Source organism: Passer domesticus, chromosome 4 (genome assembly GCF_036417665.1).
Source record: "Passer domesticus isolate bPasDom1 chromosome 4, bPasDom1.hap1, whole genome shotgun sequence".
Taxonomy (NCBI): domain Eukaryota; kingdom Metazoa; phylum Chordata; class Aves; order Passeriformes; family Passeridae; genus Passer; species Passer domesticus.
This window is the reverse complement of record NC_087477.1, coordinates 24,132,254-24,145,572: the sequence shown is the minus strand read 5'-3', so window position 1 is coordinate 24,145,572 and position 13,319 is coordinate 24,132,254. Positions and strand designations below refer to the sequence as shown.

The 13,319-nt window shown below is 38.3% G+C and overlaps 1 protein-coding gene across 1 annotated transcript in view; it reads left to right on the top strand.

The window, feature by feature from the left end:
* Positions 1–13,319, top strand: part of INPP4B (inositol polyphosphate-4-phosphatase type II B) — a 295,785-nt gene that overhangs the window by 117,996 nt on the left and 164,470 nt on the right. The window contains exon 4 of the mRNA XM_064416567.1: positions 12,232–12,350. Within this exon, the coding sequence (XP_064272637.1) occupies positions 12,232–12,350 (119 nt within the window). The remainder of the gene's footprint in view (positions 1–12,231; positions 12,351–13,319) is intronic.

The following is a 13,319-nucleotide window of genomic DNA, read 5'->3' as shown; positions in this document are numbered from 1 at the left end:
TTGATCCTTACTGTTGTTGATACCCAGCTTGTGATCTAAAAAATCTTCACGTTCTCTAAATAATCACTTACAGTTATGTTGCAGTTAGACTATTTAAAATGGTTGCTCTCTATGTGGACTCAAGCTGTTCTAGGGAACTTCCACCCTTGCATCATAATTAAACCATTATGTGTGGCACACTGAAGGTACCATAAAGGTTTTAAGAGCAGCCTGAATAGCCTTTGCTTTTGGGAAGAAAGAGTCAGGACTGGATAGAGTCAGCCATTGTTAAAATAATTTTGTGGATGCTCTTGGCCTGGATAACATGTTAGCGGTGCTCATTTTTATGAATTTTTGTATATGTACAAAATCATGTTTGGCTTTTTTTTTTTTTTTTTTTTTGCATTGCATTTCCTTGTTCTCTCAAGGAACAGTTATTCATGGGAAGGTTTGCAAAATGAAAGCTTGAAGTAAAACATGTGTAGTAAACTTGTGTTTTCAGAAGTGGTGTTTTCCAGGAATTAAATTGAAATAGACTTTTACCCTGAATTTAAACTCTTAGCCCTTTCTCTGCAAAGAAGAGAATTTGGGTCAAAGACAAAATAAGCTGATGATGACTGTTAAGTGATTAGTGCCCTTTTTCCAGTGGGATGGACCTCAGTTCTGGAGTGATTATGGACAGCAGCCTGCGTTCAGTGGTACTGGAATGTAAAAATATATATGTAAAATATCAAAATACTATCGTCTTTTGTGCCCTCTATGCCTGCTGCCAAGAAAATCTTCCTTATTTTGCAGTCAAGGGGAGACAGCTTTGAGTGGATACAAGCAGACTCTCAAGTCTTCCTCTCTCTTGTGTAATTGTTTGCAGCCTTTTGTGGTTTGCAGCTGCTATGTTAGAGGTGGGCAGAATGCTAAAACCCTTGGATCTGCTCCGTGTGTGACCCCTTTCTGGTCCAGTGCTCTGTTGAATGAAGAGAGGCACTGGCCCCATTTCTCCTTCAGCCACCCCGCCGGGAGTTGTGAAGGAAATCAGCAGTGATGTTTTTGCAGAATGTGGACGAGCAGCTGTGCCCTGCCACTGCCTGCCAGCCCCAGCTTGTCAGGAGAGGTGTGTGGTTTTCAGATCCTGACAGGGCCAGAGGTGGGCTTGGAGCTCAGGGCTGAGACAGTCGGGATGTGCCCTGGAGCCAGCCTGCAGGTGTGTAGGGACCTCTTGCAGTTCAAAACTTAAATACCTGGGGGCTTCAAATACCTCCAAAGCCAAGGAGGTGTGCGGAGTCTCAGAGTACTCTGTTTGAAACCCACTAGTGAACATCTCTGGCTTGTTGAGGGTTTACTTTCAACTTTTTTAATGTCACTTTTTGCAGTTGCTCTTTCCTAACCTTTAGCCCAGTCTGTCAAACACTTCATGAAAAATTGTCTGGGGAATTCCTTCCATCTCATTCCTTGTGTATCTTTCTCTGTGAAGGTAAAGTCACCTCATCATTCCAAAAGGGTAGAGATTATTTGGAAGACAAAAAGCAAGCAAATGATTTAGAGGTTATAGTAGTCATAGAGTTGGTGCTTCTTGTGCAGAATGGTAATGACTAAAGAGAAATGGAACAACTCTCTGTGTTAGGCCAGTAATATATTAACTGAAAACAATTTTAATAACTCAAAGCATGGTAGCTCTTGACTTTTTTGACTCTTTGCTGCATTAGCTGAACCTTTGTCTTTCAAGTGGCAGTTGTTAAATACATCTCTGAATGTGCCTGTAAAAATAATTGCAGAAATACTTTCATGTTGTAAAACATTTCCCAGTGGACTTGTTTTTAATCCTTGTGTGTGGAAACAGAAGTTACATAAATAGAAAAACATGGAATTAATAGAAGACTAAAGTCATCGTCTCCTTTTGAACACATTAGTTCTAGATGTACTTATTTTTGGAAATTCTGGAATGCATGGCCTGTGGTGAGATTTTACTCAAAAATCAGGTTCTCCTGCAGGCCCTGAGAAAACTGGAATTCTCCTAAATGCAGGAGCACAAAATCCCACGCAACACGTGATGCAGCATGACTAGCAGACTGACCTGAGGTGCTTTGCTGAAAACAAACAAAATGCTTAAAAATGCTTTTCTCCATTGTTTTACCCTTACCTACTGTGGCAAATAAATTTTTTAGTCCAGTTATGGACACTTTAATTATTATTATCAGCCAAATTTTCAGAGTGGTTTTTGCCACTTATGTGGAATATAAAAGTGCTAGGTAATACAGAAGCATTAAAAAAATTTACTTCAGTCTTGTTCCAACGTTAAAAACAAGCTAAAAGATCAGTCTGGAATTCTGTTGCTTTTAAAATTGATTTCTGAGAGACTGAAGGTGTGTAGAATTTCATTATGATGAGTTAAGAAGAATTGGGTCTTAGCATTCATTAAAGATGAGAATTCTTCATACCTGAGATGCTGAGGATTGTTGTTGGTAGGATTGTAAATTAGCTGCATAAAAACTGAAGTGGGCTAGCGCTGTTTTCAACTTTGATATGAAGAGCTGCAATACCTACATAATTCAAGATTCAGATCTCTAATCTGCCAAGGGGTGTCTCTACAGAGACAAAAGTTTTTGGAGGTTTTTGGTTGTTTTTTTGTTGATGTTGTTGTTGTTGGTTTTGGGGGGTTGTTATTGTTGTTTTTATAATTATTTTGTTTCCTCTTAATCCTAAACTATTACTTCTTTGTACAAATGACTGAAAATAATTTAAAATTTTATCTCTGAAGAAGTCAGCTATGTCTTTTCATGTGTCAACATATCAAAATCAAGGCAGTTTCAAACATATTATTGTTGCATGTAAATAGCCATTGTTCACCCTTGAAGAAACTTCTGCTACAAATTAGAGTGTATTTATAGTATAAGGATTAAATTTTCTGTTTTGGGTCTTACTCCTTTGTAGAAATCATTAATGTCTCCCCTTCTAAATCTTCTTCAAAATACAAACTGCAGAGTTGAAAATTTAGAGTAATAATTATGACCTTTTGTCTTGGAGTGGAAGTGATCTTGGTGTTGATATTGAAGAAACTACATATACAAATGTATTTGCTGCTTTAAAAATTTTACTTTGAAATAACATCTAGGCAATCACAACAGCTACAGCCACTATGGTGTTTTTCACTCTGTACTTTTTAGAAGGCTGTTTGTCTGTACCACCAGAGTTCTCATGGCTGAGGTATGTTTTTTGGAGAAGTTTAGGAGTAAAGGTTATTACTTGAGAATACACAAGTAAACAAATTCAGGATGTTGACTTCTTGAAGCTTGTCCTCTGACATGATCCTTGACCTGTGAGGTTTTATAATTTCTGGACTCTGTCATTTATGTGAAAAAACCCAAATATATGTTTTCTAAAATTCCTTGTGAAGGAGTTCTACTTTGTTATCTTGTGCAGGTTCCATGCTATTAAAGAAACTGTAAATTATTGGTCAGAATGACTGCTTCAAAATCCTCTGAGGACTTAATCATTGTCTCTTATTTGGACTTCTAAATTAGGTATAAATCCGGAATTGCCACCTTTTCAAACAAGTCTTACTTATGTTAGAAGATCTTCTCCTTTTAACTACAGCTTGAATACAGATTATTTAACATTTATCAAGCATTTCCCTACCAGCAAATTTAATCATTACTGGGCTAAAAGTGATTGTTCCGGATTGCAGAAATCTATTTTCTCCTTTGATTAAAAGTGTGTCTTACTCTTCTTTGCCTTGTCTTTGAAGTACATTTTAGTCTGCTTTCCTTTGAGATGTGTGGGTTTTGTTTTGCTAAAAGGTCACCTCTGGCATATTGGAGGGATTAGTCAGTGGTTTGCATTGCGTTTTCTGTAGAGGATCATCTTTTTAGGCTATCTCACTGGTCATTTTCAACATCAGACACCTATGCAATGAGAACCAATTGTGAATCAGCCTGACGTTTAGGAATCCAGCAGAGTTGGGGGTTAAAAATGAGAAAAAAAAAAAAAAACAACCAAAACAAACATACAGGTAAACAATACACTGCCTACTTTTTTTTAAAGGTCACATTTTACCTCTTTTGAACACTACACATGGAGAGTACTACAAGGCTCAAACATTCCTGCTGTCTTCAAGGAGGTGGTTTTGGTGGGGGGTTTTAATTATTTTATTTTTGGGGGTTTTGTTTGAATCTTTTTGAAGTTGAAACGACATCACTTTCTTGTCCCCTTGGCACAAAGAAAGGGAGGAACACAGATCTTCTCACACAGATGATTGTTATGGCTGTTCAGTAAGACAGTAGATCTATAGTTTGCTTTTATTATTGTCTGTCTTTTACTTTGTGAGTTACTGTTGTTAATATAGCTCCCTACTGCATCTTGTCCTAGCATCTTCATTTGATTAGCTGTAATACGTAGCATTTTTACTTAAAGAAGGAATTATTAGTTTTATTCACCAGTAGAGTCTCATGGGTATCAGGGCTGTGGCCACACATCAATTTGCTGACAATTAATTATAGAGGTGGCTCCAGAGAATTTTACACAAAGTGCTTAATGCAGCCCCTAAACTTGAAGCATTTCTTAGGTGTACTTATGTTGGTGTTAGCATCATCTGGTTTGGGTGGCTTGTCCAGGCTGCAGGTGGATCACTTCCTCCTGGGGGCTGGACTCCAGTCCAGTTCTCTTGTAGGTGGGCTTCTACCCAGGAGCCAGAGTAGCTCCCTTACAGCTGCTCAGAGCAGCTGGTGTGCAGCAAAGAAGCACCCTGAACGATTTCAGGTTGTTTGGAGCTCTTCCTGAACCTTCTTGTCTGCTGTAGTTGCTGGACTGTGTTGCTTGACTGCCTTCCTTTGTTTAGTGAGGGGAGCATTTTTCTTCACCAAGCATGAAAGTATCTTGTGAAGATGCGTATGGTGACATGGAATTGGAGTCAGGCTAAGCAACAGCTGAATTTTCTTTACATATTAGAGAAGAATTACAGTCAGTCAATACTGCACACTGAGGATCAAACCCATGTAATACTACACTTGACAACTGGTACAGCAGTGAAAAAATGCTCCTGTCAAAGGAAGCAATGTGTGCTGTTGTAATAAAAACAGATGTGGCAGACTGAAAACTTTGAGACTTGGCACTTTTGTTTCTTTTCGTCTTCTTGTGGTATTGCTGATGTATTTTTTTTACATTTATCTTATTTCCAAAGAGATGTAAAATGTTAGGAAACAGAAGAATATATTTTCTAATAAAATCTAAAATAAATTGTTATAGGTTCTAGTGCATTTTTGTTGAGATGCCAGCTGCACTGATCATCTTATTTGCAGATGAAGTGATTACTGGTATAAGAGTATGATATAAAGAAGGTCGTAGTTCAAAGAAAAATGGAATTCTGCTTACTATTTGCAGATCTTCCAATTCTTCATTTGGTACTTTAACTTGTAACCACTCTATTTTTTGGATGGCGAGAAATCTGTGAGAGAAATTACAGCAAGATTACTTCGTCATTAGATACTTGATAGGACAATATTAGGAAAAGGTGAAGGAGGAAATGGTATTTAGCTCTGTTTCTATGAAGTTTCAAACCCTTTTTTGGTATTCTGAAATACCAACAACACCAAAATAAATTGCAGCCTTGGAATAGCAGTATCAAATTTATTTTGGTATGGATGTATTTTGAAGTAGAAATGTATAGCAAGTTTTTGTAAGGCTTCAAGCCCCTGCCCCCCTTCTTTCTTCATTTCTCTTGCTAGAAAACTGAAGATCAGAGCCTAAATATGATTAGGAGCTGGTGCCTTGAGTAGAATACTTTTGAACAGAAGGAAAGAGGATAATTGATAATCTAAAGCAAACAGCAAGAGATCTGCTTTGCTGTCACAAGTCTACTGCAGCATCTCTGTGAAAGTTTTCTGTGCTATTAGTCACAGTGTGCTCAGTAGGGAAATGCACTCTTTTTCATAAAAAATATATTTTTGCAATTACTTGAAAGATAAACAGAGATATATATTCTCAGGAACATTTTCAAAAATTAAAGAAGTTCAAAAATCTTGATCAAAACCAGTTTGTTTCATTACTTAAGGAGGTCTTCTAAGCCAAGCTGTAAGTTCTTGTTGCTGTTGTGTAGCTGAAGCCTAGAGCACAAAGATGATGGAATTCAGTTCTCCACAACTGTAAATAAAGCTGGAGCAAGATTATGGATGTGCTGGAACAGATCATCTGTCGTTAGCAGCAGATCAATGCACAACAAATGTAAATAGCACCGGATGGATACTTAACACATGTAATCATGCCTTCACTCCTGCAGTGCAGGAGTGCCTGTGAGCTGTGTTGATCGAGTCAGCCTGTTTCCTGAGCCTCTTGCATCTATCGTGCTTAAACCCCTACATGTCTGGGGCTGTCCAGGCTAAAGAGCAAAGCTGTAAGAGGAAATAAGTGTGTTCTAGCATGTCAGAAGAACTGAAACCCCATTGCTGGCAACAGGCAATAAAAAGTTGCACATTAAGCCTTTGCATTGCTAAGGAAACTTCTCTGTCTGACCATCCAAGCTCCACTCTGGCAGTCAGAATCCACCACCTGAGCTGGGATCAAAGCTCCCTTACAGCTACACCCCCCACACTAACACAGGCCTTACTCTGAAATAGATCACGTCTGATTTTCACGGTGGTAGTTCTAACCAGATTAATCACTTCATCTGCAAATAAGATCATGAGTGCAGCAGGCATCTCAACTCATGGGCATGATCACTTATCAGCGTACAACATTTCTCCCCTGCAGCATTCATGTGTATCTTATTTCAATGGCTCATAAATAATCTTGTTCTTTTAGCTGCTAATTAAGTGGGTAATGATTGATGTTTTTCTGGGCAGCATACTGATAGATTATTTACAGTTAGTACTGTTAATATTGTTTTGTGTTTGTGGGGGTTTATTCCCCCAAAACCTGTACTTGTAGAGATGTCTTAAGAGATATTTTTTTAATTATTAATTTGGTAAGACTTCCCTGTTATCTTTCTCCTTGGATTGTTGGTAGAAATTTCTTCCTGCTGTTTATTACAGACATCCCTGAAGGATACTAATTGTTTTATGTGTGTACATTTCCTTGAAAATATAACTAGGTTTCTTTAGCAACCAGCTGTATGTTCTAGAGACCAGATATATTATTTTTATAGGAGCCTCTCACCCTCAGACACAGGAACAGTGATCTTGAATGTCTCCATAAGTAAAAATCAGTGGATCTGTACTTATTTGTATATGTGCTCCAAGTGTAGTTTTCTGTTACACTGAGTTTGTTTTCATTATAGAGTTCACCTGAATCTGAGCATCTATTGTGGTCACTACAATTAAAGAGTGTCGCTCCTAATGCATACCTGTTGCATGGCTGTGTAACTGTGCCCTCTTTTTGTGATAACGTGACATTAATTTTTGTGGTCTCATCCATTTAGTGTTGCATGATGAATTGTTCTGGGAGTCCACATCGCAAATAGTGGGAGCAACTTCTCTGTTCTTTCTGTCCCCATCAGCAAACTGAAGCATTCCTGCTGACACAGGAATGGGACAACCAGTTAGTAGTATCTATGATAAACTAGTTAGTGAAGTTTATTATGGAGCACTAGCAGGAGTGCTCATTAACACCATTCTGTGCTAAAGCCCATCCTCAAATGTTAATTTCATTTGCTTTCAGGCATGTTTTGCCAAACAGAGAACACACTGCTGTTCAGTTCTCAGCCCTCTCACAGTTTCTTTTGCACTCTTTTAGAAGTATGGCCAAAGCTTTCCTGTGTGTTCCAAAATTTGATTATTCCTAAGCTTTTGCATGTGCCTGACTGGAGGTATTCGTTTTCAGCGGAGGCAGAAAGAGTGGTGATGTGCGCTTCCTTCTCTTATACTTCCCTACCATCCTCAACACTCCCCCAGGGTGGAAGAAAGTAAACTGTATGCTGTTCAGTGTTCTGCTTGTAGCACAGGTCCAAGTGTGGCATTCCCTTCTTTAACATGTCTTTTTGCCCACTAAGGAATAGCTACACCTGACTTAATTAGTTTATCAAGACAGACTGTACATTATCATTTATAAATTAAGTTTCTTTGGGATAATAATGCTGCTGCATTGTCATGAAATGAATAAGAATGTGAACATTACCTTCATATATATATGTGTGTGTGTGAGACACAGGCTTTTCCCATGCCCCTTGTCATCAGATACTACTAATTTTTTGTTGTTTTGACAGTGTACAAAATAGCATACCCTGGAGACAACAGGGCTATGTTGTTAATTCCTGTTCTTAGCCAGCCCCCTGGAATCTGTTTTGGTTTGGAATATGGGAAGGAATGAAGCTGTGGGAAACAGTGTTTCTGTCACTGGTTAAAGAAAGAGCTGCCCTGTACACTGTCATACAGGCTAATACATACATTGTGTGAATCCAGAGTATGAGAAGAATTCACCAGTGTACTGTATTTTTCCTCACTAGCAAAAATAAACTATTCAGTTTATTCCCAATTTTTGATATCCTGTTTGGCTCATTTCCCAAACAACTCTGAACTCTGAGCTGGGAATTGGGAGTGTCTTTCATTCCCCCTGCCCATGTTGTTTGCTCTAGCTACTGGAACTTTTCCATTCCTGGGAGATGCTGCATCTTCCTGTTTCTCTGCCAGACTAATTTTTTTGCCCTAGTGGGCTTTGTGCTTGGAGCAGAGTGTGCTAAATGCCTGGTCAGAAGTGTTACAGTTTCAGGGAAGGTAGATGATGAATTTCCAGGCTATTTCTATTTTGGGTTTTCTTTGTTTGTTTGGTTTGTTTGTGTTTTTTTGTTTGTTGGGGTTTTTTTTCCTTTTTTTGTTTCCTTTCTTCTTACTGTTATGTAGTAATTGGGATTTTTTAGTTTTTCTCTCTGTACTCTCTTCCAATATGGATGTAAAATTTTCAAAAAATCCTCTAAGGTCCCATGAGGAAACAGTAACCAGTCTTTCCATTCTTTATGTGGGCACATACACACAGAAGGGCAAAGAGCACAGCCATCATGTCAGTGTAGCACAGAGAACAGTGAAATATCAGTAGAAGACTTGTTTCTTCCTGCTATCTTAACTTTTTTCTTTGTTGATATTAAAGCATAAATTACTCTTAACACAGTTCTTCCTTAAACATTCATTGTACACTGATAGGCTCAGCAGAGGTTTGGTCACCAGGGGAATGGATGACTCAGGCTTTTACACACTGAGTCAACAGTCACAATGAGTAGATTCATATACTTTTGGCATGTAAGTACAAGCTGGCGCTTCATTTCACTGTGTTTCGTTAATTAATTTTTCCAGAATTAATTCAGACATTCTGAAGTATTGGGCAATAACATAACCTGTGGTCTGCTTGGGCGTAGGTTACTGTCGAAAGTGCATAGATATTGTTACCTGCTCTCGCGGTGTCACGTTTGCAGTTAAGGAAACAGCCTCAGAACGCCTTTCATGCTTGTGTTTTCATCAGTTTCTGTTGGAGGGGTATGCAAATAATACCTAGCAAACTTGTTTAAATATATAACATGCTTCCCTAACTTTGTAACGTTTCACTTTGTTTCTTTGAAGACCTAAGGTTTTTGAAGGTGCTGATAGTAAAATTGTTCAAAGGGCAGTAATGCAGCATGGGGCTGTGGAGCTTGCCAGGCTGCAAACAGGATATAACAAGCTTTTATTCTTTGGCATCTGCTTAAAAGTAGTCCTTTTGTTTTGCTAAACTTTTCATTTGGACTGTTTTGAAGGGAAGTGATGCACTGTGGCTCAAACTGGCAAGTTCTATGTTCTTTACCTGGGATAACTTTATTGAATATTCTCTCTGATTGAAAAGCAAGTTGTGAACAGCAGTAGTCCAGTGTCACAATAGAGATAAATAACACTGTCATCAAAGTAGGTGCAGGTTTCATTTAATTTCATTTATCTTTCTGCACCAGTGTCTCCCAAAGAGTTCTGATGCTTTATGCTGATCCTCCCTACTGGAGATATGCAGATGAGTTATTTTTCTGTCAGCTCTATCCAATGAAATTCAAGATCATGCTGCTAAGCCATCTTTTTACAGGAAAAATGATCGAATGACTGGATTGCAGTACTGTCACAGAAATAAATTGTCTCCTATGTTCAGATAGCACCAAGATTGTGACCACTTGGTGCAAATCTTCTTCCTATTGTTAATGGTTTCTCAGTAGGATAAAAGCCGGTGCTCTTGGTAGCTAAAAGATTTAGTCACATCTAGATAATGTATTTGAGACAAGCCACAACTAGATCAACTATTATTTGCGAGAGTTTTGCCTCCATTCATCATGCAGTAGTACTTTTTGCAAGAGTTCAGCTGTAGAGCTCCTGCCAGAGTCACTGATAGTGTTTTATGGGGGTCTAATTTTATTTTTCCTAAGTGTCTGTGTCTTTCTGTTTTTCTCACTTTTGTGGTATTCTCTTGAATTGTGAGCTGGCTAGCCTTCCTTTGTGGTGGGTGGGAAAAATTTGTCTCTCTGTTCCAGCTTCTGGTAGTGAACATGAGCTCTCTTGCCATTCCTCTGAATCTGTGCTACGTTCTAAAAAGATGATTGTAGAGTGCAATATTTAAGGGTTGTATGGTGCATGAGATCAGGTTCTGTGGGGGGAACTGGCTATATTTGGAAATCTCAGTGATCTGCTACTACTTAAAAGATCAGCTTTCGAGAGGACAAAGTCAAATAGTGTCGAAAGGTGTCTGCCAAACCTTTTGTACTTTGACAACTGCTTTTCACGAAGTCTACTGTAATTTTTAGGGTGATGTCAAGTAGTGCTAATATTCAGTCATTTTAATAATGCAGTAAGTCTTAGCAGCAAAGACTTGCTGGCAACTCACTGTTTGAGCCTGGTACTGTTACATCAGTCGTTTCGTAAAGACTTCATCATGCACAAACTTTTATGCTTATCCCATTTTTCCCACCAAATTATAATAGGGTCAGTTTGAAACTATGTACCAGGAGATTTTAATTGGCAATTGGACTAAAGCAAAATCTTTAATGGTTAGATTTCTCTCCCTGTCTCTTAACTCTAATAAAAGAATGGTAAAAAAGCTTCAGCTAGTTTTCCTTTTATTTACTCCAGCAGCAGGTTGAAGCCCAAAGGAAAAAAAAAGGTATAAAACAAGCTGAGTTGGCCTTTTGTATGTATTAGAGCTTTTCTAGCATTGGCTTCTCATCAGACGAAGTTTGCTTGCTGTGAAGATAATCTGACTCACCTTTTGAAAAGTTAAAGGTCAGCTGCACTTGAGGAAGCCCCTGGTAGGCAATGGCTCATAGAAAATACCCTCAGCTCTTTCTTGACAATTACTCTCTCTGAAGCCATAGTCTTTTCTTTGCTTGCCTCAGGCTTCTGAGATCCCAGGGTAGTTTATTACCCTGCAAAAAGCACTGGCTAGATCCCACCACAGTGTTCACTGCTGCATATTCCTTAGGGAATAATAGAAGGTGTATGGTTTTTGATTTTTGGCCAATGCATGCCCCATTAATCTGTGTCCCTTCTGTGGAGCAGCTGATGATGCATTTATTTGTTTCTTCCTCCTTTTTCTTCAGTGCTTTCACCCTTTCATTTTGAAGGCACAAAGTGTGTTAGTGTAAAGAATGATCTCAGTCACCTGCACGACTCTGAGCCCAGGATAAAAGTGAATTATTAAACCAGAATGGAATTTCTCTGTTAAGTAGAATGAGTTTTAATAATGATGCTATATAGGCAGAATGCAATTCTCATTTATATACCAGTCACTGACAAAATAATTGGTTATGTCGCTGTCTGCTTTTAGGTATGTAGATTTATACCTGACAACTAGTTCTGCTAAGTTTACAAGTAGTAACAAACAATATAAACCAGCTTAACCACTGATAGCAATTAGTTGTTTTAGAATGTATTTGAAATGGTTGTGTAACTGGGGGAATTGTCAGACAAGAGAGGATCCAATAAGGCTGCCAAAAGAGATTTTGTGGGCAAATTAAATGAGTACTTATGTAAAATTACCTACTATTGCAGCGTTTGCACACGCACACTCATGGACTGGAGCTGATGAGCCTCCGGCAGGGAGCTTTGCAGAAGCTGCAAGTATTTTTAGTGGAAACGAGATCTCAGCTCAGTTCTGTGGCATGTGACTTCCTATTTCTGTAGGTTACTTCCAAGGGACTTCCTCTGTTAAATCGACTTGCCTCTGGAGATTTAATCTGGAGCTGGAGCATGGTCTGCTTTGTCCTGTCTCTGTGACAGCATTTTCCTGGAGTTTGCTTTTGAGTATTTTATTTTTATTTTGCACTGTCTCCAGCATGCAAGGATCTAGTGGCTGCTACCCGTGATCGGAAGCTGAATACGTTTATCCAAGTCTCAGTGGTGCATCCAGCAGAGCACATTTTGACGTGGTATTCAAGCACTGAAATCGTGGAGGTGAGAGTCTTTCTTATTCAATTAACATTTTGATTATTGGATTGCTCATTTCTTCCTTAGTAAGTGAATTAGGAATAAAACAAGTCAGTGCATTGTCTTCGGTAACTCTGGCAGTTAGTAAAGCATACCTAAGTGTGCTGTAGTTCTTGGCATTTAACCAGAATAAACAGAAATTAACTTGGCTTTTCATGAAAGCTCTGTTGTTCCAAGTAGAGGCATGGAGAATATTCAAATTTTGCAGACAGAGGTTTAGAATGAAACAGGGAATAGTTGTTCACATGAAGGGACAAGGCAATCCAAAATAAAACTTAATTAAGAGTATAGTGAGTTTGGAAAGTATTTTTAAATGCAGAAAAGCATAGTGTATTATGTGGTTTTATACTATTTGTTTTTGTTCTATTTTTTCCATTAAAGAGTTGATGCTTTTGCAATTTGAAAAATATTACTCTAGATCTATAATTTGTGAAAGAAATGTGTGTATGTAATATCTGTGACTTTACATAAAATAATTAGTAATTTGCATCATACATTGCAACAAAAGTTGTCTGAGGCTGCTTTGCTAGTCCTACTTTGCCCTGTAAGCATTGGTATCAGAAACAGCAAAAATGGTTCAGAGAAAATGAAGGGTGAGCAATGTAGGTGTAACTTGTTTAACTTACTGGAGAGATTCATTAAGAGCAGGGAAGTCTCATTGTAAACACACACATGATTTCACCAGAGGCTTGTTTTAACTGTTAAATACAATGAGAATATTTCATGAGCTCTTCGTGTGATTACTTTCAACCAACTACTAATTAAATTATTATGGTTTCAGCCCTCAACCATCCTGAAACTGCTTAATTCAAGTATCTTGTATCTGATCAGGATGTCTCATTGCAGACTGTCTGGAATGATGTTGTGCAAAAGATGAATAGATAACTATGTATTTTTTTAATAGAAGTTGGTGTATTTCCTAATGCAATGTCCTAG